Genomic DNA, 27,321 nt, shown 5'->3' with positions numbered 1-27,321 from the left:
GCCGGTGAGCGCAGCCGTGCTGACCACCGCACCGAGGTGCCTCCCCTCGCTGCCTGGGGCCTTTCTGCCTCAGCGGGTGCTTGGGCCTGGTTTGACGTCCGCTTCGCTCCCCTCAGGAGCGCTTTCCACCCCCGTGGCGCAGAGGGCTGGAGCGGTAGGCCCGCCTGAAGTCACGCTGTGAGAGCGAAGCGCTCATCCCGTGTGGGCCTCGTTGTGTTCCCCTCCACTCCGAAATCTCTTCTGAGCTCCTGAAGAGCAGCTGACTTTTCTGCAAAGCTGCTGAGGTACAAACCAAAAGAAAATGAGGTGAAACTTCTTGGGACCTGGAATGCTTTTGGTGCACTAGTTTCAAAATTTATGTCTCCCAACTTAAAGCTTGTTGGGTGAGGCGAAGCAGCTCTAGGCCGAGTTCAGGTACATTTTCTCAAATATTTCTCTATTTATTTAGGACGCTGGTTCAATTGGAAGTCTTTCACTTCCTTCCATTGTTTTCAGAAACTGTTTTCCCCAGTGGCGCAGGCGAACAATCGTTCAGCATTAACATCTCTGCAAATATTTACATAGGCAGTACATTCAGTTACATAGGAACTGCCGTTTTTGTGTGTGGCTGTATGCTGCCGTGGTGTCTGCTCTGTACGAGAAAGTTAAAAGCATTTTCAAAGGCAACATGCCTTGCTTTATATTGTACAGCTAAGTAGCAATACTTTAATAACTGTAGCTATCAGTGTATTCTGTATTCATGAGAGTTCTTCTGATTTTGCTGTGATAAAGGTGCTTTGGTGTTTGGTGCAGAGGGAAGTAAGCCTGCCTCTGCTCTTGTAATATAAAGGTGGCACAGGTAAAAGCAGTGTGTGATCATAAGCTTTGGTGTTTGAAACTCACCTGAACTGGTGACATTTTTGCTGTTGTGTGAGTTATTACATTGGTTGGTAGCCAAGCCAAGCAATCTGGAGTTTATCTGGCTAGTTAAAATTGACCCCAAACGCCAAACAATTGTGATATATCCTTAACGTGACTTGGCTGGAATATCCTGGAAGTAATGCTGTATCAATAGAGCATCAGGGAATTCTTTTCCCCATGCTTTCAGGCACCAGCATTGGTATATGCTGCACTTACCCCTTCCTCTCTCAAGGACAGGAAGCCCAATTGCCATCATTTGATTTTAATGTGTAGTTCCCAAAGCAGGCAATTGCTTTTTTGGAGACAGAGGTAATCGTTTCAGTTTTGATTAAAATCTGGAAAATGCTGCAAGAGATTTTCTGAATCATATATAACCCTTGCTTTTGTATATGTAGATTTTTGAGGCGTATGTGTTATTGGGGACTTGCTCAAGTTAAATATCTCGTACATGTATTCATAGTAATGTCAAAAAGCTGTTAGGTTGTTCTTGTAATACCTTTTGCAGGTGAGGATCCAGTTCTTTTATCCACTTTCTGGAAGATATGTGATGCTTCATGCAATTTAAACATGTTTTAATTTACTGTCATGGTCAAGACCCAGTCTGAAACTGTTTGACACCGCAGAGCTTCCTTGGAAATTTGGAAGCATAATAAAAAGCCTGTCACTTGAGAAATGAAAGTGCAGAACTAGAACAATGTAAAGTGAAAGTGTGCCAATGCTGAGAGAGCTTATTCAAAGACTTCTTATTTCCTACTGTTGTCTTTGGCTGTTTTAAACAGATTTAAAGCAAACAAATGAAAAACAACAAAAAACCACAACACCCTAACCCTCAATTATTTGTCTGCAACTGCTCCTCCCTGAATTTGATAACGAGGAAGTGAGACCAAATGTGGAGTGTTGTTGTGACTGCTTGGTTTTTTGTTCTGAGGAGCTGTTCTCTTCCCTATTTGATTATTTTTGTTGATGCTATATTGTGTCAATGATGTTGCTGCTAGAAAGTGGTATGTGAAATGAATTTGTTACTCCACTTGTTAGTAAAATTACATCCTAAAGCAGATCAGGATAGTAGATTCATCTTCTCCCTCATCGTGCAGGTCTGAGACTGAAGAGGGGCAGGAGGGTGAAACTTCTTGGTCTACATGTGGAGACCACTGGTTCTAGGTGCTGATGCATTAGCTGTCGCTAAAGATCGCTACTTCAAAAATGACACACGTGCCATAAAAGCAGTCTGGTTATTCCTGTACATTCAGTTTAATTGTATTTTTAATGTTGGTGTCCAGTCTGGGGTAATGCTGCATGTTTTGTGGAAGTGGTGTAGGTGTGACAAGTGTTCCTGCTGTTAACTAACAGTGAAAATGCTGGACCCTGCCTCCTAGTAAAGAACTTTAATTAAAGGAATAAACCACCTCACATGAAACCCAAAACCTAGGTATAAGAAATAATTTTCTTCAAGTGCAGGGGTGGCCAAAGTCTTATTAATTTTTCCCATCTTTCCAACTCTTAAAAGAATAATAAGGAAAATTCATTACTAGTTAATATCACCGTCAGTTCTGGATGCATTCCTTGCAGTAACTAAGCTGAGCTGTCACGTAGGTCAGCCTCCTTACTGCTTGTGGTCGACACGCATGTGGTGCTGCTGCGTGGTTAGCACGCAGGAGATGCTGCCAGCCCGATCCGTGCAGCCTGAACAAGGTGGGAGTTTGTAACTCGTTTGAATGACTTTGAGAAGACCAGTCCTTTTCAAAGGAATGAACGTGTGGCTTTTGGTACGCTACATCTCCTGCAAATGCTTACGTTAGTTACAAGGAAGTGTTTCATGCTAATTGTTGGAATCCATGAGATAATTTCATGCACAAATTATGGGACTCTCCAAAAAGCCGGCAGCGTTTTGTCGGGTTCCACTGTACAACCCGAGTACCTTTTTGGACATCGCAGAGGGCCTTTGTGTCCCTGGCTGCTGCCTGCAGGGCCTCTCGCGAGGATCCCCCAGCCTACCTATGCCGCGTTTGCCAGCAGCCCAGAATAGCTGAGCTGACAGCCCGGGGCAGGACACGCTGTCCCGTAGGTGTCAGCGGGCTGCGGGCGGCTGTCATGTGAGCCCTGCGTATCTCTTTTCAAAGCTGATATTTGGTTCTTGCCTCTTCCTTCGCTTCCAGCTGTAGCACTTTAAACAAACAGTGACCGAACCCAAACACGCCGCCCAATAAATTCTCGTACGTGCTCGTGGCGGCCAGGCTGTTCTGAGCTGCTGGTTGCCTTCCCGTTGTGTAAGCCCTCGCGGTAAGCAGTCCTGCCGTGAGCTTCCCTGTGGCAGCCGAAAAGCTTCGGTTCTCCCCGGAACGCCCCAGATTTGTGTGTGATCAGATGACTGGGGTTCTCATGTTCAGCGCTCACTGCCTCTTCTCTGTGGGCTCTGTTCCTGTCCTGAGGCAGGAGGCAGTAGGTAAGATGTTTGATCAGAGTTAGACTACAGGTACTTCACGTGCACTGCACGGACGTGCCTTTTTATCTTGAGGCTGCAAATGTGAAATTCCTGAATTCCTTGGGAGATGAGTGGTGAAAGGGGCGGCTGTCAGAGCCCGTGCTCCATAGCAGCGTTTCCTCTGTGCCTGTGGATTTAGTAAAAATAAATGAATAAATAAAGTGTTGCTTTCTCCCTTTAGTGAGTGACTTTTCTTAAAATAATGAATAATAAAATAATAGTTCTGTCAGTATAATATAAGGTAGGAATTTCATAGGAGAATTTAATGTTGGTATGGAGAGACCTGTTTTTCCTTTTTAAATGTTCATCATTGTTGCTTCTAAATCTACAGATACCTGAAATGGGAGGAATGTTAAAATCAAACTGTGTCACGCTAGTAGTGATTATCTTTCTTCACACAACCATAGCAGGGTTTGGGCTGGAAGGGACCTTAAAGGCCACCGGTTCCAGCCCCTGCCGCGGGCAGGGACACCTCCCACTAAGTCGGGTTGCTCAGAGCCCCATCCGGCGTGGCCTTGGTTTTTCTTCCACTGGAGCTTCATTACACTGACTTGGAAAAACATCTTTTACTAAGAGCAACCCTTGCATTTGTCTCTTTGTATGCGGTAGCTATCCCCGCTTTCACCTCTTTCCTAGTGAGTGCTTGTTAGAGTGAGCATTTGTACGCTTAAGGACCAGGAGGAGCCCTTCTCGGATTCCTCCCCAGCGCCGTGTGCTCACGTTGTGGTAGCTGGCGTTGGAAAGGCCTGCCGGAGCTAAAAGCCCACTTCACCGACAACTGTTAGAAGAACCAAGCACAACTTGCAATAGAAATTCTTCTGCATCATATTTTCTCTCTCCCCCCGCACACCCCCCAAATATTTAAAATACCTTTGCATTTTAAATTAAGAATTAGTCATTGCTCAAATGCCAGGCATGCACTATTAATACACTAATGAGATCAGGTTGTGCTCTTTCACTGAGTGAGTACTTGCCAAAACTCCTGAAACAAGTTTCTGAAAACGCTTGTGTTGGCCACTAAATCTCACCTTGTCACCATTACGCCTCTCGTCACCATTAAGGACAGCGGCACTGCGATTCTGAAAGCAGGTCTTACCTAGAGCGTGTATGGGTAATGAATAACCAGCTGTGAAAAATGTTGTTTAGCAAGCCAAAAAGCCCGTTTACATCCTTTGGAGGGGAAGGGACATCAACGTGTTCGTTGTGCGTGTTCTGTGTACGCTCTGGTCTCATTGCTGTGGACTGGCTTTGCTCCCAGGGCCGGATCCTGACCCCAGACCACGCACTGTGTAGCAGTGCAGTGCCAGCGATTTAGGGGACGCTTTCGGAGTGTAAAACAGCCAGGATGTGTCCCCGAGCCTGGCTCGGACGTGGCACCACTGTTGGGTCAGGTTCGGGTTCAGTTTTCGAGGAGCAGCGCTGCCCATCGAGGTGGTGCTGAGCCAGGAGGGACTCGGCTCTCCGGGGCTGGGGCGAGGGGCGGCGCTGAGGGGCAGCAGCCCCCGGGCCAGGGGGAGCGCGGGCACGTGGCGCGGTGCTGCGGGGTCAGCCCTACCCGTGCTGCCCCGTGCTGGGCTTGGTGGGGGTCTCACACGTCCCACAGCCTGCTGCAGTAACGAGGAGCCTGCTCTGTCCGGGTTGGGGAATAAATTCCTTCGCCTCATTCCACCGTCATGGGAATTTCAACTTTCTTCTTTTTGATTTTCTCTCTTTGTTTATTTCTTTATTTTTTTGCTTCTGAAACAGCAGCAAAACCTGGCTGCCACCCTTCAGAGTGCTTCCCGTTGGTGTGTGCTGGGGTTGATTCTAGCTTTTTGAACACCCTCATCCAAGTGCTTGTTTCTCTTCTTCCTTCCTGTTACCCACAGGGTTTTGCTTGGTTTTATACGGCTCAGAATAAACCTAATCTTGTCATACTGTGAAATAATTGGGTTCAATGTAGATGCGAGATGTGATGGCTAGAAGTTTCATGTTACAGGTGCTGGATTTCACAGCTCTTCACCAGCTGTGCTACCAGCAGCATAAATGAAGGTTAAATTTCTATTTGTGTTGTGGCTCTGAACTTCCCAAATGAGATCTTTGTGCTTAAAAAAGGGAGAGGAGACTGAAGTGGTCTCTATAAGGTGCAGGATGATTTTGGAGTAAAAATGAAGGGTCATGGCAAAAACAAAAGTCACCATCACTGTTCGCAAGCTTACCTTGAGCTCTCTATCTGGTATTTGTTGCTAGATTCTTTTCTGCAGCCTTTAGCTTCTGCAATTTTTGTAGGAAATTCTGCTGGACAGTTGTGCTCAGTAATTGCTGCAGGTCAAGCTAGAAAAAGTCATGTGTGGAATTGTCCCTTGTTTGCTTGTTTGCTCCTAGGATAACTAATACTTTGAACTGGTTGAATTTAATGTTTTCGTAGCTACGGCTTCCTGTGGCTGCATGAAAATGGCTTTAAGCTGAGATAGGGGAGAGGGAGCACGGGTAAAGTCATGCTGCTTTTAGGTTGTCCCTGTCCAAAGCAATGTACCAGCTTGGTGTTCTGTGCCGCGAATGGGTCTAGAGGAGAGCTAGAACCTTGTAGGTGCTTGTCAGTGACCTTTTCACAATTTCAGACATGGGTTTATGGAGTGCAAGCTTGCATGAAGCATTGTCTGGTTTTGAGTAGAATCGGGGCATAATTTTTGTTTTTGCAAATCAATTAGGGTTTGTTAGCTTTCACAGCTCTCACTTGACTGTGTAATAAAATAGATGAAGAACTATCACTCCAAGTTTAACAAGTATGTAAGAATCACAAAGGATGTTTTGGTCTTTCTCTGGATGTTTTGGTCTTTCTCTGTGTGAATTATTTATTACCATCTCCGGAAGAATGCGCGGAAAGTTGGGTTCACGTTGGTTGTACGATGTAAAGTATTGTGGAAGATCAGAAGATGTAGACCCTAAACCAGAACTTAACAAACGTGACCTGGGGAGAAGCACGCCTTTCTTTGTGTTGTATGGCCTCGTTGATTGCACGTGCCTCACATTTCCAAAGAACCTTGAATGCTTTAAAAGCAGGCAAGGTAGGGTCTGTTTGGAAATGCCTTAAAGCCGAGGAATCGCGGCGGGGCGTGAGCGTCGCTGGTGTTCGTTTTTGTTTTGCGAACGGAGAATGTGCTGGCCTTTCTGCAGTCGTCCCCCGCGTGCCTGGTGCTGCGGGGATCGTCTCGCTCAGCAGCTCCAGAGGAAGCGACACTCCCCGCCGTTAGCCTTGGTACCGGAGTTGAGAAAAGTAATGCTTTTTTTTGTAGATAACGTACCACTGAGCGAATAAACCCCTTTTCTGCTGTTTTTCTTAGTGTGAAAACATACCCGTAATGTTTGTCATCGAGGTGTTTTTGTTCTGTTACCTCAGGACCACGGGCGTAAGCGTGACCTGTCGCTGCGTGCTCGCGCGGCCGTGCCGGCGTGCGGGTGCGTCAGCGGCCGGCGAAGGTCCCGCGGGGCGCTGCCGGGTGGCAGGGTTGGGTCCGCTGCGTTCCGGTGACACGCGTAGCCCATCGGAGGGGGGAAGAAGGGGGCGGAATCAGTTCTTGCTGCCTTGCTGCACAGCCGCGTACGGGCACACCCCTAGGAAGAGTTTTTGCTTTCCGTGTTGGATTGGCACTGACGAGCCTTCTCTCTCTCTCGCGCGTTGCTCGCAGCTCCCGCGGAGTGAGGCAGGGTTTGGCATGGTACCATGGAGGGGCAGCACAACCACCCGCACCACCTGGGGGACCAGAACAGCGCGCTCTGCAAGCTGCCGGGCCAGGACTACCAGCATGACCCTCAGGTAAGCGCGCTCTCTTCGGCCCTCCTTTGCTTTTCGTCCCTGCCTTTTATGAAGCATGGGGAGTTCTTAGCGATTTTTTTCCCTTTTCCTTTGTTTATAGCACAGTTATGGCAGTTCCAGGGTATATCCAGTTTGGGATTTTGCCAGCCAGGCAGAGTTTCCTGAATCCGATTTTTTACGATGATAAGAGACAAAGGAAATACTTTAAATTTCACTTAAATCAAGTATTTTTAAAACATCTTATAAAAACGTGGACTATGTTGGCTTTCTGTTCTCTGTGATTCTTTGAAGAAAAGGCAGTTGTTTGAATGTAAGTGAATAAATGTATTTTATTTCCTTGTATAGATTAATAGTAAATGCTAAAGAGAGAGTTACAAAATACAAGAAAGTTCATCCTACATGAAACTGTAGACTCTCTGACTTCATTTCCTGAGGGTTTCTGGAAGATTTCTACCATAGTATATTTTGTCCGTACTGTCATCAACTTACACTGTGGTGGTTCCTCTCCCTTCCCCTTCCAACCCTTTTGAAGCAGTGGGTTAAAACAAGGTTAGACCTGTAATAAAATAACAGCGAGACCTTCACTGTAATCATGAAATTTGTGTTTCGTGAATTCTGAAAGCTTGAATTTTTCAGACTGTTTTGCTGTTTTTCAGACCAGATGAGTTTTAATAGTATGTATTTTGAAAAGTGAATAAAAAGCACCATGGAAAAGCTGTCAGAAAGAAGAATATTGGAACTGTGGCGTAACACTGCCGTGGGGAGGGCACGTGGGTGTTAATTTGTTGTTCCAGCTGTGCAGGCCAGCGATGCTCAAGGTTTCTTGAGCAAGAAATGGTCATTAGGACGGCGGTATCAAAACCCAGTATAGGGTTTGCAAAAACAACGAGTTGCCTACACAGATAGTATGGCAATGAATGTATCTTACACAGCACTACTTGGAAAATACATTGTATGGAGCAGAGCTCCCCTCTCCTAATGTAGCAATTTGTCATATTAAGTCATTTAATAATAATTGAATCCCCTTGATTAATCTCCTAGAATTAGCCAGTTGCATTTTGAGCAATTAGGGTTAATTACTGCCTCATTTGGCAGGATAGAGCCCCTGTAATTATTTCATGAACAAGATTAGGAAGTGTTCCTGCGCAGCAGATACATTCATGGCATCTTGGAGCACATGTTAGAATTTGTAATGACATAGTTAAGTGTAATTAGTAGCTAATAATCTATGTTCTGCTGTTCTGCTGATGCTGAGTGGGCTCGTTTTGCTGTATGGTCATTGTTAGTGAAACCTCCCCTCCACTCTGCTAATACCCAAGTTGTGTTAATGGAGGTCTCTAAGTATATTAACTGTTCTGAGAATGATCTAGTCTGGAATTAGGATTGCAGGAAGGTTTTCTTGTGTTTTTTTTCCCCCCTTTTTTTTAAGATAAAAAGGGGAGAGGGAAAGGCTGAATAACAGATAACAAAATATGCGATCTACCAGAAAAACGCCTCTGCTCAGCAAATGCAGTTTAGAAATTAACAGAAAATTGTAGTATTCAGAGGGCAGGCCACCTTACACTGATGACATGATACGATTGCTTATTACATATTTCTGATTTTCCATTTTGCAGGAACATAATTATATATAATTTTTAATTTCCTGGTACGTTTTACCTGGAAGAATCTGAGATTACATCATTTTTTTTTAATTCTGAAGGTGTAAGCAGTGCAGGCATGCTATATAATAGCGTATGGATGAGAGAAGGGTTTGGAAAGGAAAATTTGACCAAAGTTGCCTTACAAGAAGTGCCATGCATGGCGGGGATGAAGGCAGAAGAGACGGAGCCTGGGTGTTTGCCGCAGGTGGGGAGGGGTTTCGGTACGGCAGGGCCCGCTCCTCCTGCCAGCCCCTTTCCCCCCCAGAGACCAATGCAAGCGCCTGCTCCTCTGCTAGAAGCTTTTCCTGTAATTGCACGGCTTCCTAAAGCATTTTTCCATGCTGACAGAGGTGTTACTGATATTTCACAGGTATCAACAAGAAGTTACTTAACGTCAGGTAACTTGTTAGTAGAGCTATGAGCGAGGGTATCAGACTCTTCTTCCTGTCTTTAGCTACTGTAGCTTAGTAAGAAGATAGTTCTGAGCAGTGCTTCCTATTTAGAAGTTTTCTAATTAGAGTAAGTGAACATAAAATCACGGTTTAGTTTCTGGCTACCTGACCCGAAGAAGTTCGTCAGCAAGGCACACAGCACATTGTGGTAATGCTCCTGAGAGAAAGTGTCAGTCACTGACATCTCAGAGTTACTTGGTGTTTATAGCAATAAGAAGGGAAAGTTATTGAGGAATAAAACAGTGACATGAAATACAGAGCTGTAATTTTTATGTGGTTTTCATACGATATAAACTGAATAACTCGCTTTTAAACATTCCTCTGGTATACTTGCACGTCTTAGCAGTGGAGCTGCTCATGGCAGTTTCGTTTCGGTCTGCCAATTCAAAGTAGATTTGAACATCTAGCAGCAAAGACACTGCAGTTTGTTTTCTGAAGTGCTTAGCTTATTTCTATGTTAATATGAATTCCTTTGTCGATGTGAATATGTGGTCTGCTATTTTCAAGCTGGTATTTCTCTCTTTCCTCTTCATAAACTAGTACAGATATCTGCTGATAGAGATGTTAAAACTTTGAAATTCAAGCCAAGTTCTTCAGCAAACTTTAAATTCTAGGTAACAGTTCAGGTTAAGGATATCTTACAAAGACGGTGTAGTCTAGTTTTGAAGCCGCAAAATGAAAAACCTGATGTATTCTTCAATAATTACTTGACTACCTGTTTGAAGGATAATCCATCTTTTAAAAGTTTCCTCGTCTCTGGTGAGCCCAGAAGTTCTTTTTTTTTTTTTTTTTAATCAATCTGTTCTAAGTGTTCTCATAAATCCACACTGGAATTCCAACCTCAAAGTATACAAAATTCTTTTCAGGTAAGCATCATTGAGTGGAGATGGGTGTACAATTTGGGACATCTTAAAAAGATTTGAAACAATGATGTTCATAGTAAATCATTGCTTATAATGTATACGTGTTCAACTGTAGGGGCTGAAGCTTCTCCATCTACTATCACAGATGTCTTTTAAAGGTGAAATTAGTTTACGGTAAATGTCATTCAGATGAAGTATGCACTTTAGAAGCAAGGAAACAGTTGCTTTAAAATTAATGATGCATTGCAAATATCAGAAAAAAAAACTTATATCCAGCGTGAAGATAATTAAAATTCAGGTCAGAAGTGTATGACTTAGTCAGGCTAAATTTTTTAATGAGATTTCAGAAAATTAATTGGGCGAGTATGTTTTTACTCTTCTGAAGAATATTTCATTTCATGGCTCTACAGGAAGATGCTTTTATTGGTATCTAAAGATTGTAGTGTGTGACTTTTTAACTGTTGGTTAACCAATCTTTAGCAATTTTTTGGTTGATTAAAAATAATCTAAGCATCGTGCAACCTTGTAGCCACTTGTGCAGACTGATGACCAGTGCTGGTTTCCCACATGGCAAGCAGACAGCAGTAAAACGATTGAATTTATTATTAATCAACATTGCACAATGTATAAACCCTGAGCGTTAATTAGCGGTGAACAGTCCCATTTTTTGGCTTATTCGGGCTTGTTTTTTGTCTTCCCATACCACTGGAGAAGCAGTCATAGAGGCATCGCTCTGTGGCTGGTCAGTTTTTTACTGGCCTTTCTGTTCTTAATCTCTCACCGCTCAGTGTCGGCCTTTGCCTGAAACACCAGGCTAACGGCTGCAGGAAGGGCTGCTGGGGCGGTTCTTCCAGGACTGCTCAGGCTTCCCCCTTATTATTTGGAGATTATTTATTAGTAGATTTATTGGCCTCGCATTCACAAGAGCAGAGGAGCTATGCCTTTCCCTTGCTCCCTGTGCCATTGAATGGAGAGTGCCAAATAAGCTGCTGAGCATCAGTATATTGGAGACACTTTTCCTTAAAGAGGAACAAGTCGCTCAGCCAGGAGAACAGTTCGGGATATTTCTTTGGTGGCACTGTAACAGACATCCCTGAAAATGTGGAAGCACGAGTGGAAACTACAACCTATCAGCAAAGAGCAAGTATATAGCAAGGAATTTTTTTAGTACTGTCATTCTCTGCAATTGCTTGTGTTGCTTTATAATTTGGTATGTAGAGACTCCTATTCAGCTTTAATTAATTTCTTACCATTGCAGTGTATCTACTCAAGGGCATGCAAGATAAAATAACTTTTTATTGCATTGTTTTGTTTTGTTTTTTATATTACAAAACCTTGCTGATTCTGTTTTGCAGAACCTCATAAAATCTGAAATTTTCAGGCTGAAAGTTCTGGTAAACTTCTCCCTTAAGTATTTTGCAGAAGGCCGTTGCCACATACTTCTGCGAGCTTTGAAATTTTTGCTTTTGCATCAATGATTACATCTAAAAGAGGACACATATGCCAAAGATGTTGTCCAGAATAGCTTGCTCTTGGAATAATCTCTGTTTCTTCTGAAAAATGAATAGCCTCTTTATTTGAATGAGGAATTAATTGACTTTAATCTTTGGCTTTTTTTTTTTAATAGAGTACTAGAAGAATGAGACTTCATTGTGTGGATAAAGAGAACAGCCTTTGTCTCAAAATGAGCTGTTCGCAGACTGTCCCTTTCCTACAGCTGCCCTGTGAACCAAAGTTTGCAGATAGCCAAGTTGTCCAAATGTCTTCAGACTTCTAGTGATTTGCATTTTTTTCCCCTCCTATTTCTTCTTTTTTTTTTTTTTTTTCTTCCTGTAAGCTCCATCCTGGACCTTGAAGCTTGCCCTGCAGAGATGTTTACTTGGTTCTCCTATGTTCATACAGACAGAAACACTTCACTGACATAAGTCATGACACCAGTGACACACATTTAAGGCCAGTCTACAGGGATGCTATTCTGAGGAGGTTGATATTTCTTAGGTGCGCTAAATGTGTGACATTATTTGTAGGAGTTACCTGCTTACATTTAAGTACAAAAAAGCACAAGAGAAGATTAATTTTAAGCAGACGTGTGGGAAAGTGGACTGCCCCGTTCAATAGGGAGCTTTCTGATAGGGTTTGGTCGAACCTGGGCACGCTCTCTGGCTTATACTGCAGTCAAACATCTAGCCTGTATGAAAGCTCCATTACTTTAATTAGGTCTGATAGGTTATGGTAGCAAATGCAAATCTAGGTCATTGCATATGTAAATGTGCAGCTGTAGTCCTGGAGGATGCCAGAACATATCAGCTAAGGTGTCCGGTCGTCATCCGGCATTAACTCCAGCGAGGCAAGCAGACTTTATATGTTAACCATGCGAAAGCGGTTGGGACACACAACACATCCTGTCACTTGACTAACATCGTAAAATCACACTACAAGTCTTACCTTTATTCTGAATTCCAGGGTAGAAAATCTTTTGCTCAAAATTTCTTACTGCCTAAGAAGAGCCATGGCTGAGGAGGTGCCCGTTCACAGTTAAGGGGGATGCTTTTATTTCTTTCTGTGTTTTAAGGAGAAAAAAGCGGTTTGCAATTCTGTGTGCTGAGGCCTTTGTTCTGACCAGCTAAAATGATTTGGCTGGACACCTCAGCTACTTTCCTTAGTAATTCATATGGAAGAGGTTGGGAAATTGCGATGTTCCTGGTTAGTTACCATTCAAGGTGAACAAATACTTGTGTGCAGACATTCTGCTTGTGACTTCATCGTGCAAAAAATGCAGGTAAACTGATGTGTTAGCACTCCCTGGCACGAGATGGGTGTTGCTGTATTACTGTCTCGTATATTGATGAGTATTACGGTTTATTAAATCTCCACAAAGAGAGATTGTGATCAATTTAAACTGAGAAAGCTACAAGGGATGAGACTTTGAGTATTTGCTTGTTTGGTTTCATCCCGTGTCGCCTCACTTTATTGATAACGATGCAGGCTTCCATTTGGTTTAGTACCTTAAAGGGGGCTGTATGTAATGATCAAGTAGCAGGATCCATGAGCTGTTTTTTTCCCAGTCAGTGAAAAGATACTTCCATTTTAGTGTATGCATCTTCATTTCAATCTGTACACTGCTGTGTTATAGCTCACAAACACGGTATAACTTCAAGCACGGCACAGGTGCCACAAGTAACGCCCCTTGCTTGCTAACGCACACCGACTGCAGCTGATGCGTGGTCTGGCTGGTGGAGTTGTGAGGTTTGATGGGTGGTGACACTTCTTCGGGGTGTAGGGGAGGCCCGTGTGTGTCTTGAAAGCATAAACAAAATACATGCGGAAATCAGCTGCTTGTTTACGTGGGGCTGGCCTTGACGTACAACTGCGAAATCTAACGCAGCCTTTCTGTTCGTGCAGCCTCTTGTTTGTGAGTTAAGGTTCTGACTGCACTGCCCGGAGAAAGAAACAAAAACCATTTCTCATAGTGTGAGAGTATTTATAGGCTCACGGTGACAGATGGAAAAATTTACCTATGGCTTTGGCGCTTCAAAAAGAATTATTCAGAGGACCACTTCACGTGAAAAGGAGCAGGTTGGCCCTTTTAGGGAACTTAAGCTGAGAAATCTGCTGCTGGCCTGGAGTTAAATACCCAGTTATGTGCCTGCTTCCATTAGCAGGCGTTGGCGGGGCGTGACAGCAGGGCGTTTCTGTGCTCTCTGCGGTTCCTAAGTCTCGGTGTTGCAGCCCAGCGAGGGTCCTCTATCTAAGGGGTGCGGATCTGCATTCGGCCACTTCTTGGGATGTGGGGCGGCACGGCACGGCATGGCACGGCATGGCATGGCACGGCACGGCAGGGCAGCTGGCCGCCGAGGTGCGGGCAGGGCAGCAGCAGCAGGACGTGGTATCCTGCTCAGGGATATATGTCCGAAGCCTTTATAAAACCTCATCTTTTTTCTTGAGCGTGCCTGCATGACAGTAGTGTCCTGTTGTGGGGATTTATTTGTTGTGATGAGGATGCTGTAAAGGTGGCAGTTGATTGATGCAGTTTGTGGGTCAGAAATGACTACTTAGCAGGCTTTTACTGGTGAATTTTCTTAAAAATACTGAATGTTATAGTTCTGTTTATAAAACCACTGCCAAATAACCATGATTGTAGTTCAGAGTCACACAAACCTTTACATTTAGGAGCTTTTTCAAATACCTGATTGATACTTTTTTTTATTATTGAATAGTTATAATTTTTATTCCTGTTGCAAATGAAACAAATTCAAACTTAGTTGTAAGAAACATACACTATAAGATGTCGTCACTCTAGCTTGTATGTGCTACTGGTAGAAGTTGCTGGACTGAAAGCTTTACTTGCATTTTAAATCTTATTTCCATTCCCAGCCCTCTGGGTTAGGAAATTACAGTAGCAGCAACAGTCACCTCCCTGAGCTTCCAGACTGCTCTTCCTGGATGCTTGCTGGGGTTGTCTGCTGAAGATTCAACTTAAACAACAGCTGAATCCCTGGGAAACTGTCCCCACAACTTCCCTTGTGTACTTGGCTAATTGCTTTTTGCGTTTTTCGGTGGGAACTCTGAAATGGCTCAAGATGTTGAAGCTTAAAAATAGTCTACTTGGCACGCACAACAACTTTGTCATTTATTTTCATAATTTTTTTCAAAAATTGTTTAGCGGTCACGTTAATTACAGAAGAGACCGGAATGGCTCTAGGGAGCAATTCCAGTCCCTGGAGCCCCTGGTCCTCGTTCCGCTGTGTCTGCCTGCCTGGCTGCATGCTCACCTGAGGCTGCTCCGGGTGTGCGACGGGGGAGACAGTAGTTTGGGGCTCATTAGCTACTTATACGGGAGGCAAGACTGCTTCCTTTTTAGAAAAGTCATTTAACTTAATTCAGCTTACATTACTAATAAATTACTGGAAATTAATGCATTTATGGTCAGAATTATCTATGGACTGATGAGCCTGGAATAAATTCCTGAACATCACAAACAAGAGCACAAGTGCATGTACGCTTGGAGTTGTTAACTCTGCTCTGTACAGTCTCTGCTCTGGTGCAGCACTGCGAGGAGTGCACAAAGCAAATCGCCCGTGAGGAAAGGAAAGCCAGACCACTCCATTGCCTGTTGTATTACCAACACCAGGTTTCTTTGTCTTTCTTGCCTTCCATCCTTATTCTCCTGCACACAATTAGTCTTACAGACTGCGAGTTTGGGGTCTAACAGGAGGCAGCTTGGGAATGCAAGTTTCTGTATTTACTATTGCTTTTTGTAGCTCATTGATTGAATTTCTTTTGAATTGAACAGAGACATTTAACATCGTACCCATACCGCTGCACGCTGGCAGACTTTCAGATAGAGAAAAAGATTGGACGAGGACAATTCAGTGAAGTTTACAAAGCAACTTGTCTTCTAGACAGAAAACCTGTGGCATTAAAGAAAGTTCAGGTAAGCATTTAAATTCAAAGTCTTACTGTTTAGCAAGTAGAATGGGAATGTTTTAGGTGTCTACATAGATTAAAAAAAGAGGTATCTGACTCAGAAGTATGTTCTTTGTCAGCAGTAATAACGCTATAAAATGTTTTATAAATTGAGAGCTCAGTGTTTGAGACCACTGGATGATCTGGTCTGATATTATTCTATAAATCACGGTTATGCAGTAATAGTAACAGCAGTGGAATTTCATATTTATTTTTAATTTAATTTTTTACCTTATAAAAAAGGTTTATTATTGAATGTGTGGGAGAGAACAAGGCTCTAATGGCCATCGTCATACAGACAAGACTGTCATCTCAACACAGACCAGCTGCGGGAGGCGAGGGCAGGAGGGGCAGGTGGAGGTGCTGGCTCCTCTCCCCCCTCTGCCAGGTGTTGGCGATACCTGGGCGTGCAGGGGCTGCTGGGCTGCTCAGTGGCCAGGCTCTCAAGTGCTGAAATAAAAGACAAAAGAAATGTTTGTGCTTGTTGAAGACTTTAGAATAATTTCAGAAAAGCTTTTGTGCCAGCAGTATTGATTTGTAACTCAGCGTAAAGTATTGTGTACTGTTACTTAAAAGGGAAAAAAAAGTTTGTCTTTTATTTACCATGCAAAAAAGTAGTAATTAAGCTAAATGCTGTTTGAAAATGACGACAGCAAATTCACAAGCTAGTATCTTTAGTTTCATCTGCTGCTTAGAATATTGTCTACAGGTTCTACAATTAATTTTACCTTATTGCTAGTACTTTAGTGGTTTCAAAATAAAGAAAATGTTTCTCTTTGGTCTGAGAGTTGTATGTATACTCATTAAGTAGAGGCTATACAAAGTGAGGGAGGAAAGGCAACTTTCTTGTTAAGTAAGTTCTTAGTTTTTGTTATTTCATTTTAATCTGTTTTTACCTTTGTAGATTTTTGAAATGATGGATGCCAAGGCTAGGCAAGATTGCATTAAAGAAATTGACCTCTTGAAGGTAAGAATTTTACAATTCCTATTCTTCAATTTTTTGTTTTGAGGAAAAAATATTTTCAGCTTTGCCTTTCATAGCAAATAAAGCTCATAGGGCACATACAATCTTAGTAGACTGTGCTTTCTTTTGCATGCTAAAATGCTTACAGAATGTAAGTTCTTATAGCATTATTTCATTGAGTTTTGTGCCAGTTGTGTAAGGAATCTATTAAAAATCTGTCATAGAAATATACACCAAGTACTCTTATTTCAGAGAGGTATGCAAGTTCTGTACTTTGTATTTTGATTTGTTTTTCTCTTTAAAATAAGCTGATTAATGAACCTGCTAAAGGGATGAAGTTTTGCATGTCTGTCATGTCATATGTATACATATACACGTGAAAAATGGTAGTTTAGGTGCAAACTCTGAAACCAGGCAGTGCTTTTTAAGGGATTAAACCAGCTAATGATTGCTTTCTCAATAATTTATTCCAAAACGTTTGTGGAAAATATGTACGCATTGCACTTTGTTGGCTCCAAGCCCATGCATTTAAGTTAAAAACCTCTGTTTGTCTGAAATTAAGCAATATCCATGTTTATTCTGAAGCCTTCAGTGGTAGCCTTCCAAGCAGAGTAGCGTGCTTGCAAGTTGTTGTTTGTGCGTTTTCCTGTAGCAGCTGGAGCTCCCAGGGGAATGAGTTTCCATGATGCCAGCAGAGTGCAGCTCTGCTTTGAAAACTACCAGCTGATAAAATGGGATTGGTTTTGTTCATCCGGCTGGCTCCAGCGCCTGTCAGTCAGCAGCTGAGCGCGTCGCCCTGCGCCTTACGACAAGTAACGTGTCAGAGCCTATCTGCAGCTGGTCTCCTGCTAAGGGATAGCTCCCGTGCTGCCCGTCCTTACAGCACCGTGGGGGTGGCTGAAGGTGTCACTGTGGAGGTGCGCGGACCGAAGTCCCCAGTGCTGCTGTGCCATCAAACTTTTTCAGATGTGTTAAAGAAATAGGAAATGTCATTAACCCAAGATAAGGTGTTTGCAATGTTTTTCACATTTCAGGATTTCTGGGGGTTAACATACTTTCCTTCTGACAAAAGAGATTGCAGGTAGCCTTTGTTATGCTACAGGCATACACCGTCGTTACAGAAATAACCCCTGAGTCGATTTACTTATTTATAATAAGCTTGACAAAAGGAAGAGTGGAGCATGGAGATTTGGCATATCCAGAGTGCTCTGCCCAGCTGCTCTGGGAAAACAGAGTCCAAAGGTCTGTGAAACGAAAGGCAGAGAAAATGTACACGCCTGCATTCACACCTCAGGCGGGTTGTGGGCAGTCTCCCATGTTTTGCAGCAGGGGAAGGAGCTCAGTAAGGCTCCCTCCAGAGTGCTCGTCCTGCTGCTCAGCCTCAGCAAAGGGTGGCGGCAGTTCCACTGCTCTTGGGCAGTGCTTGGATGCCTGCTCCTCCAAAGAGCCATCGCAGAAGTTGGCGCAGTGGCACGGGTGTCTTGTTTGTGATTTTGTGCGACTTCACTGTCACAGAAGAAACATCCCTCTTTAGAGCTGATGAGTTTCTTTAAATCAATACAAGCTGTGTCAATAAAAAGTGCACGTTTGTTCTTTCATGAAAAAATACATTTAAAATCTGTGTGTTAGTTAAACAACATTTGTATGTGCGTAGTTGGGTTTTTTTATATGCAGTAAAAAAAAAAAGGCGCTGGGGGGGGAAAACATCAGTGTGGTAAGTCTCCAAAGGTGTGCAGTCTGCATTCCTTGCTACAGTTGTTGTATTTTGATGCGATTTATTGGCACTCGGTGCTGAGGTTTAGAGGAAGGTTTGTGTGATAGCTTGAACTCCCCGTTGCCTTTGGGAACTCAGGAGAGTTTTCCCATTGGAGCATCCTACAGAAGATAGAAGGCAACTCACAAGTCAGAGGCTTACCTTTGTCTGCAAGAGCAGTATGCAGTGTCCTGGTGTCGGCTGTGCTGTGTCAGCTTGTGCGATGCTGTGGGGGCAGAAAGGCATCCCGGTGTGCGCACCGTATCGGCATCCGTTCTGCTCCTGCTTTTGGTGCTTTCTTGCCTGGAAGTTGGTCTTTGATCGATGTACCTGAGGGCAGACATGTGAAAGAAATTTCAGCAGAAATGGTGGGCTCTGCTATTTATTTATTTATTATTTATTTAAGGCTTGGTCTGGTGGGAATGCTCTTCTCCTGATGCCTGCACATGGATCCCATTAACACTAATGTGCGTTAGTGTCCAGGCATCGCAAAGGAGAATCTATCCCCTAATGTGCATGCAGAGAGGCGTGATTAGCATGATGGATCATAACAGTGTTTCTTTTGGCTTTGTAACCCCTGAAATAGGCAGGTTGAGTCACAGCTGTTTAGTAGATGAAATGCTCACTTTAGTAGTTTCTAAATTTACTGCATTTCTAAGAGCACAAGAGAAAGATAATGTAATGCAAAATGAGCAAGAGCGAGCGAGTAGAGAAATCTGGGTACTCCATTACCTTCTGAGCAATTAGTTTTCCATTTTAAGAAATTCAGACAAAATATTAAAATGGAAATTTTAATTTGTTGAGCCAATTTCTTAATTTAGTCCTGTGAATAAAGCATAAGAATCTGAGAAGTTGCAAATTTTTAAGAAACACTGAGGGGAAAAAAAAAAGGTAAAATACCAGTTGTGAATGTAAGAAAAAGCTATACTTAAATGAAAGTAATAAGTGAAAATGTAAGCATAAATAATGGGGATAACAGACTAACATACTGAATGTAATTTGTATGTTATTTTACTTCCATCAAGATTTTTGTTGAATTCTACTCTTGTTTTTAATCTTGTTTTTAATTTAAGTACAGTAATCAGTAATAGATTTTTGTTTGTTTTTTTTTAATTATTATTATTATTGTTCTAACAGGAAAAAAAAGCAGTTATTGCTTACTGAGTGTCTTTCAGAATGTTGCTTTTAAATATTTTGTGAGTTTACAAGAGAAAAGCCTGTTTCACCCTGTTCTGGGCCATATTGCTGTTTACGCAAGACACTATTTTATTAAGCTGCACTTTTGATAAATGACCTTGTTTCTTACATGCTTTTTGTGTACAATAACCCAGAGCAGTTTGTAGTTGCACCTATTATCAACCATTTTGCTTAATGATTACAATAATGGTACAAGTTTTGTATCTTTGAGTTGTTACTGCATTGTTATATTTTTTTTTCTTGCACTTCCTCTATCTGCAGCAACTGAACCACCCCAATATAATTAAGTATTTGGATTCTTTCATTGAAGACAATGAACTTAACATTGTCCTGGAGCTGGCAGATGCTGGTGATCTCTCCCAGATGATTAAGGTAAGGAAGTGTCAGTTCTAAAGGAGCTACAAACAGCCAGGACTACGTAGGACCGGGAGGCAGCAGGCCTGTGACTGATGCTCCTCTCGCGGTGCCGCCCGCCCAGGGGGTGATGGCAGGGCTGAGACTGAGCGTCTGCGGGCGGGTGAAGTGCAGCAGGGCCTGCTGCTCGCCCGGCCTGCTGCTCGCCCGGCCTGCTGCTCGCCCGGCCTGCTGCTCGCCCGGCCTGCTGCTCGCCCTGCCTGCTGCTTCAGAAGGGAGCAAGTCTCCGTGTGGTTTGGTGGGATGTGTGCCTTACTTTGCAAGGCTGATTTATCCCACCTGTGACTGATGAGGACATCTAATTATTGTCAGATTTGGTGTTCACATAGCCCGTCTGCCACTTTGAAGACATTCAAGGAAGCGTATTGACTTTCCTTGCAACAGGGATTTGGGGTTGAGAAAATGTTTCAAGTACTTGCTCTTCTCTTATGTCGCTCTCAGGAATACTTGTATTGCTGCAAACCAGCTTTAGTTAAGCTGTTACCACCTGCTTTTATATTTTCTTTGACGTGTTAATCTTTAGACATACATCCCTTGTGAGAACAGATGTGTTATATCATGTTTGTTAGCACTCTCAACCTTCTCTCCATGTTTTACCTGCTTTTTTTGCCATCATTATTCTGTAATTATCATAAATGAATGTTTGGAAAGTTCTCCTCCTCCTTGTTGTCACAGTTAAAATATCTTATTAACAGATTTGTTTTCTTTGCCAGCAGAGCTATGAGGCACTAGGCCAAAGGCTGTCAAACAAGTCATCCATTCAGTCCGTACTCAGTGGCTAAATTTACAGTTTCCATGAAAATCTGCTCCATCTCAGGGAAGAGTCCCCCTGGGCGAGCAAGCTGGGGGTGGGTGGTTGGCAGAGAAGTTCCTGGGGACAGCCCCAAAATTCCAGACACTCCGCAGCCCCCTGATAGCAGCAGCAGCCCCGGACCCGGGGACGAGCTGGCAGTGGCCGAGGCTGGGAGGAGGCTGGTGCCTCGCTGCGGCAGCACGCGCCGCCTGCCCGGCCCGACTCGCCAAGGGGCAGGAGGCAGCGCTGGGCCTCGTGCCTGGGAGAGCTCCTGCCCTGCCCGTCCGTCCTCTTCCAGCACTGCGCTCGTCCAGCTCCTCATGTGTTTTCCCAACAGATCCTGGGAAGCTTGTAGCAGGCTCTTAGTAGCTGCAGTTGAGGATGGTGAGGGTAGGAGTTAGGGCTGTGATCACCCTGGGATGTGCAAGTATTTTTCTTCATTTTTAAATCCTAGCTTTAAAAAGTTTTGCCAGCATAATCGTCAGGTATCATATAAAGTATTTGAACTTTTTGTGGTTTAAAGTTTTTAGTTTAAGACTTTCCCTACTAAATGTTTTTTTTTAATCTGTTGGGGTTGGTTATTTCATTTTCTTAAAATTATTTCTGTCTTAATAAATAGGAGTTACATTTTTCTGCCCATACTTAGGTTGATAGCTGGAACAACAGTGTAACTTGGATTTTTTTCTGCCAATGCTCTCCAGTCTGGTGTGCTTTCCCATATGTTTATCACAGTCATGAGGAAGAGACAAGGCTTTTTAAAGGTCATATAAATGATGCCAAATGATCCTTCGGTGCAAATATTTGAATTCATTTTTTTAAGTAAAGGGTGGGGAAACAAAAACAGGAAAAAGAAAAAAAAAAAAAAAAGAAAAAGAAAAAACAACAACAACAAACCCTAAAACCAGGAGGGAATTAAATTCTCCTCCTAAACATAGCTTGAAAGTAAAATTGACGAACTGAGGTTTGCTGCCTGCTCTTCCGTAGCGCCCTTGCTCCCCACCCATCCCTTGGGAATTTAAGCTTATGTGAGGATTTTCAGTTTCGGAGAGGCGGTAGGAACAGCAGTAACAACACTCTGAAGGTGCGAGAGTGATAAAAACAGGGACTGTCTTTGTCACGCCCCTGTTGCCTGCATTATTTATGAGGTATTGTAAAGCTGATGTAACAGAGTGCTGCTGGATAACCCACTGGAGAGTTGGGACTCTCTTGTAAATGTCAGGCAAGTCTTATTGGACATGACATTTAGAAAATTATCACTTGTGGTCTTGCATATCCACTCTTAAATACTTTAATGAGAATTAAATAATATTATCGTGTATATAACACTTTATCCCTCACCCTCTGTAATTCCTCTGTGCTCTCTATCAAGTTTCGGTTTGAAACTGTTGCAAGCTGTCAGACTTGCTGCCTGGGGAATTGCACGGTCATGCCCCTTCACAGCTGATATGCAAAATAAAATTTGCCATTACTTGAGTCAAACACGATCCAGTAACAGCATTTCACATAAAATACAAAATGTGACAACGGACATCAGATGTCTGTGCTGAGAGGAAAAAGCACAAGTTGCAGAAAGGGGCAACAGCCAATTTCCTTCCTTTATTCTTGCTCTTGCATGCTGCTGACTGAAATTCTCAAGGGTACGATGCAAAAGAAATGTGATTGTAGAGTGCTAGAAGGGTATACAGCGTTTCAGAGATGGTCGTTATCCAGTCATACCTTGTATATCAAAGGATGAGAATAAATCCTAAACCACTGGAAGGGAAGTGTATTAGAAATGTGTTTTGTTAGTGTTCCAGATGAAGAACTTGCTCAGTATCAAACACAGGAAGAAGCAATGAGAAGTCAGGGACCAATAATCAGAAGTAGTGCAATTTTGGGAAGCATCGAAGGAGGCTGTGGCACTTTGCACGGTGTACGCAGCTGTAGCGTGTTCCTGAAATGGAAAAGAGCACTTGAAGATGCATCATATTTAGCCTCCACTGGAGTGTACAGCTGATTATTTATTCCTGTAATAAGTTACTTGAGAGGAAGACTTAAGTATTGGAGATAACCATCCCCAAGATGCACTACATCTTATTGCATGCATTTTGCTTATGATTATTTTGCCTGAGAGCTTTTAGCACCCAGAAGTCTATAGGGTCTGGACTCAACTATGCTTGGCACTGCAGAAGCACACAAAACAGCCTCCTTCCAAATCTGTGCGTCTTATCAGCAGTGTCTTTGCAATCTCACTAGAGAGAGTTCAGTTAATTTAATATTCCTATTATGCATAAAATAGAATATATTATCCTACCTGATCACAGAAGAAATATAGATACTTTATTGATGCTATGGCTATCTTTTTAGAAGGGGAAACGTATTTCCTTATTGTTGTTAATACACTGTACAATAATGAATGCTTATGAGATTTTTTTTAATGATCTTTTGTTACTTAAGGCAAAACATTTGAGACATTTGTTGTTTTGAGGCATTAAATATGTTTTGCAAGGTAATTAAGGAGATTAATGCTAATTATAATTGGTGTCCATTCAAAAATGTCAAACCTGTTTACGCATATTTTTCATAATAGTTGTTAATGAGTGAACTGCACTGAAGTCTACATACAGAGAGAAGGAGTTAAAAGCTAATCAGAAGACAAGTCATGCTGCTGCAGATTGGGAAGACATGAGCAACCTGCGGTTGACTAACACGAGTCCAGGAACTAGTCAAATATGTTGCTTTTCAACTGATCTTTTATTTATTTCCTTCCACAGTATTTTAAAAAGCAGAAACGGTTAATCCCGGAAAGGACGGTGTGGAAATATTTTGTGCAGTTATGCAGTGCAGTTGAACACATGCACTCCCGCAGGGTGATGCACAGAGGTAACATTAATTCAGTCTCTTTTCACTGAATAATAATATAATGTTCCAATTAGTAAGCGCCTACATTCAAAAACAATTATGCTGATGTTCAGCCAATGCATGTTTAGAGAGGCTGGAGCTTGCAAGATGGATTTCTCCTTCTGTCTTTTTGCCTCATTGTTAAAGGATTCAGTCCGAAGTGAGTGTGGTACTAGGAAGATGAGCTGCTTTGTATTCCAGACACTGATATTAAGTAGAAGTGTCAAACTTGCCATTAGAAAAGTGTCAGAAGTAAAATGCTGAGACTACTAGATAACAGTGAACTCTAAGAAATAGTCTTCATTATATTAGTTGTGACCTTAGAGAGTTTAGAAGAGTTTTCCTGTCTTGGAAGCTTTTCTGAAATATTAATACAAATATGTCCCACACTCTCATACTCTGTTCTCCATTTTCATTAATTATTTTTGAATCTCTTGGCTTAGAACTTTTTGCATTGAGCTTTATCCAAAAATTACATTGCTTCTTGCAGCATAACTAAAATGCTTTGTGAAGGACTTGTGCAAACATCCCAAAAGGCACTAATACCAGTCTGTGCTGCTTCTGCTATTTCCTTTCTCCTTAGAAGTAGTGAATTTTTAACCATTTTTTCAGCAGAGCGGTGTCACTTTTGCTCCTGTATCTAACCCCTCATGTAGCTTGTCAGTTGTACCTGGATTAGTTCTACTATTGTTAGCTGAAATTTGGAACCATGCGTATTTAGTCTTTTGACTTGTGAGGAAATAGCCTTTTTAACTTGAATTCTGGTTTCCCAAGTAGCCAGGTCAGGATACTAGTAATTTTTACACTACACAAGCAAAATAGGCTGTACAGAGCCCAGAATTTGCGTGTGGTAGGGCAGTAATTTGCCAGTGGTATCAGGGGACCATGGCAGGCAGTACTGTTTCCTGCAGAAAATGATTGTTCCAAAAGGAAGCAAACTTAAGCATTCCTTTGATTCCGTCAGTTAAAGAGGTTGCTTCTATTGTGTTATGCTGTTTCCTATGACTTTTCCCTCACTGGTGTTTCTTGTGTGCTGAGAGGTATATTCTGTATTGTGTGTGTGTATGAACTTCAAGTCACGGAAGACTCAGCCTATCAAAGCTGTGAAGAAACACGGTTCTGCACAAGCCTGTCCTGTAGAGGCAGCGCTCCGGGCTATGTTTCTATTGCAGTATTAGAACCAAATAACCTTTTGTGGCTTTGACCTTCTACCTTTTTCTTCTTGCAGACATAAAACCAGCCAATGTGTTTATAACAGCCACAGGGGTGGTGAAGCTGGGAGATCTTGGATTAGGCCGTTTTTTTAGTTCAAAAACCACTGCAGCACATTCCTTAGGTAAGATAATACTTCTGGACATTAAGCAAGCACTGCTGTATAGTTGTTAGCTATGATGTTCAAAGGAAGTGGTTTCTGTCCTCTTATTATGACAGAAGTTTGATTTGGTGGGCACATACCGTTGTTTTCTGTGATTTCCTTTTTAAATACTATTGAAACGTCTGGAGTCTTCATACAAAAATTACTAGATTTTTTTTTTTTTTTTGCTTAAGAACTCCACTTGATGGTTGGTTGTGTTTTTTTTCTTTTTTCTGGCATGTCTGGCCTGGTAAAGCAGATGTAACAAATGCAGCTTTTCCACTCTAAATAGCATGCTTGCCTGCACTCTGCTTACTAGAATTAGATGTTACACAGACAACTTTTTTTTAGCAGATGCTTCTCAGACATCTTCCCCTGAGCAGGGATTGTGATGGTGTGTGAGGTGAGGGAGGTGTTTAAAGCCCTCACAGCTTGTCTGTTCCAAAGAGGGACTTGACTTGAAATTCAGTTTAGGCTTTAAAGATCCAAGTTTTCTTAATGCCTTCCACGTATCTGAAGGTTGTTTTCCTGCTCGCTGTCTGTGCAGCTGATTGTTCCCACCAAAGCGTAGTACCCTGCTTTTATTCTTACTGAACTGTATCCTGTTTCCAGACTCTCACACTGATCACTCTGAAATTTTCCTCTGTACTCTGCTATGCTCTGGCTCATCCCAGATTTTTGATATCCACAAAGGCAACAGCATTGCTGTGGTTAATGGATATCTTCAAAGAATTGGGGCTATAGGATGTTTTGCAGGACTTCACTTGAGGTAGCCTTCTATTTTGACAGTGAACTGTTTTCCGATCAGGTTTGCATCTGTGGTTTCATTTAGTTAGATTTCAAAGTTTGCTTATAAGTAAAGTTGTACATCTTTGATAAAAGGTCTGTTAAAGTTATATCTGTTGATTCTTTCTTTTTTAAATGAATAAATTTAAATGATATCACAGAGTTTTTCTTTAATAGTGCTACCTTCTCATGTGTTGCGGAGAAGTAATTTTTTGCATCATTATAAAATTACAATTGCAATAAGACTACTAAAAAGTAAGTTATCTACAAAATCTGGCAAAGAAAACTAATTTCTTACAAAAACAAACCTCTGTGTGTGATCTTACAAGAGAAAGCAAAACTAGAAAACCAGAGTGACTATATGCTTTTTCTCATGTCTTGTAAGAGCATTCTTAAAAGAAAAAAATGAATCTTATTGTATGTTTTCATCTCTGCAAGTTGAGGTATTGTGGAGAAATCATCTGTTCTGAGGAGAACGTATTTTCAGCATGAATCAAAAGATAAATAATGATATTTTGGTAACGTGAAGGAACTACACAGAAACTACTTCTGCGTAGGAAAAAAAAATACTGTTAGCATTAATTACAATACTATAGGAAAGTATACAGTGTACACAGTTCATCCTTTGTCGTACAGTATAAAATATTTCATAATTTTTAGTTTTCCCCTGAGTGTCCGTACTCTGAGAGATGGCTGATTTTCCATTCTTGTTGATGTGGCTGTATTTGTTGAGTCAGAGGTATTTCTGTGTTCCAGCAGAGAAGGGTCTTTGCCTTTAGCACGGTATCAAAGCTCTCTTACATTTAGTGCTCTCGGTTGATTTAGGAACACACGACATGTTTGTTTCACTATTTGTCTTCATTTGTGCAATTTCCTCCACCGAGTGCAAGTCTTGCTTGATTGTTTCTTTAAATGAATGCAGACGTATTTGAGAGTACTCTGTAATGACACTGGGCTTCTAAGTCCACTTCTAAGTAAGTAAAGAAGGAAGATGTATGCCTTATTTTATGTGTGCTTAGAAAAAGTGAGACGTTTCTCCAGTTTACTTCCATAAAATATTAATTTCCCTTTGCATCAAAAGTTATCCTTGGATATGCACACTGTATTTAATAGATTAAAATAAATCCTTTTCACAGAAAGTTACAATCTCATCATCTGAACAGGCAAAAATATGACCATGTCTAATTATATGATCTTATCTAGCTTGACTGCTGCACTTAGTACATTAATAAGGATAAATTGGGGCTGGGAAGCTAGCTGCACATGTAAGCCAAGCTCGTGACCTTTACCAGGGTTGCTCTCTCTTAATTGAGAAAGCTCCTGTAGGAAGAGTTGAGCCTCTTCTGTGTGCACCTTGCACTTCCGCAGACCAACAGCATCCTGGAAACAGGTGAATGAGATGCAAAATGCTAACAGAGCAGCAGCGAGCGATTTTGGAGACAGTGTGCTGTGCTGTGGGGGCATGGAGAGAACACCATTTGCAGTGGTTCCTGCATGCAAGTAAAAAGAATACTTTTACAATCGAAAAATATTGCACACTTGAAGGTTTTGGGTTTGGGTGTTTGGGTTTTTTTTGTT

The 27,321-nt window shown here is 42.2% G+C and overlaps 1 protein-coding gene across 2 annotated transcripts in view; it reads left to right on the top strand.

Annotated features, from left to right (window-relative positions):
* Positions 1-27,321, top strand: part of NEK6 (NIMA related kinase 6) — a 63,960-nt gene that overhangs the window by 17,407 nt on the left and 19,232 nt on the right. For both annotated transcript variants that reach the window (XM_080562005.1, XM_080562006.1), the window contains exons 2-7: positions 7,051-7,178; positions 15,430-15,570; positions 16,507-16,569; positions 19,778-19,888; positions 23,477-23,585; positions 24,832-24,939. In XM_080562005.1, the coding sequence (XP_080418131.1) occupies positions 7,086-7,178; positions 15,430-15,570; positions 16,507-16,569; positions 19,778-19,888; positions 23,477-23,585; positions 24,832-24,939 (625 nt within the window). In that variant the 5' untranslated portion in view covers positions 7,051-7,085. The remainder of the gene's footprint in view (positions 1-7,050; positions 7,179-15,429; positions 15,571-16,506; positions 16,570-19,777; positions 19,889-23,476; positions 23,586-24,831; positions 24,940-27,321) is intronic.

The sequence above is a fragment of the Anser brachyrhynchus genome (genome assembly GCF_964034855.1).
Source record: "Anser brachyrhynchus genome assembly, chromosome: 19".
NCBI classification, from domain to species: Eukaryota; Metazoa; Chordata; class Aves; order Anseriformes; family Anatidae; genus Anser; species Anser brachyrhynchus.
Note: the sequence above shows the minus strand (reverse complement) of the source record. Positions and strands in the feature narration are given on the sequence as shown.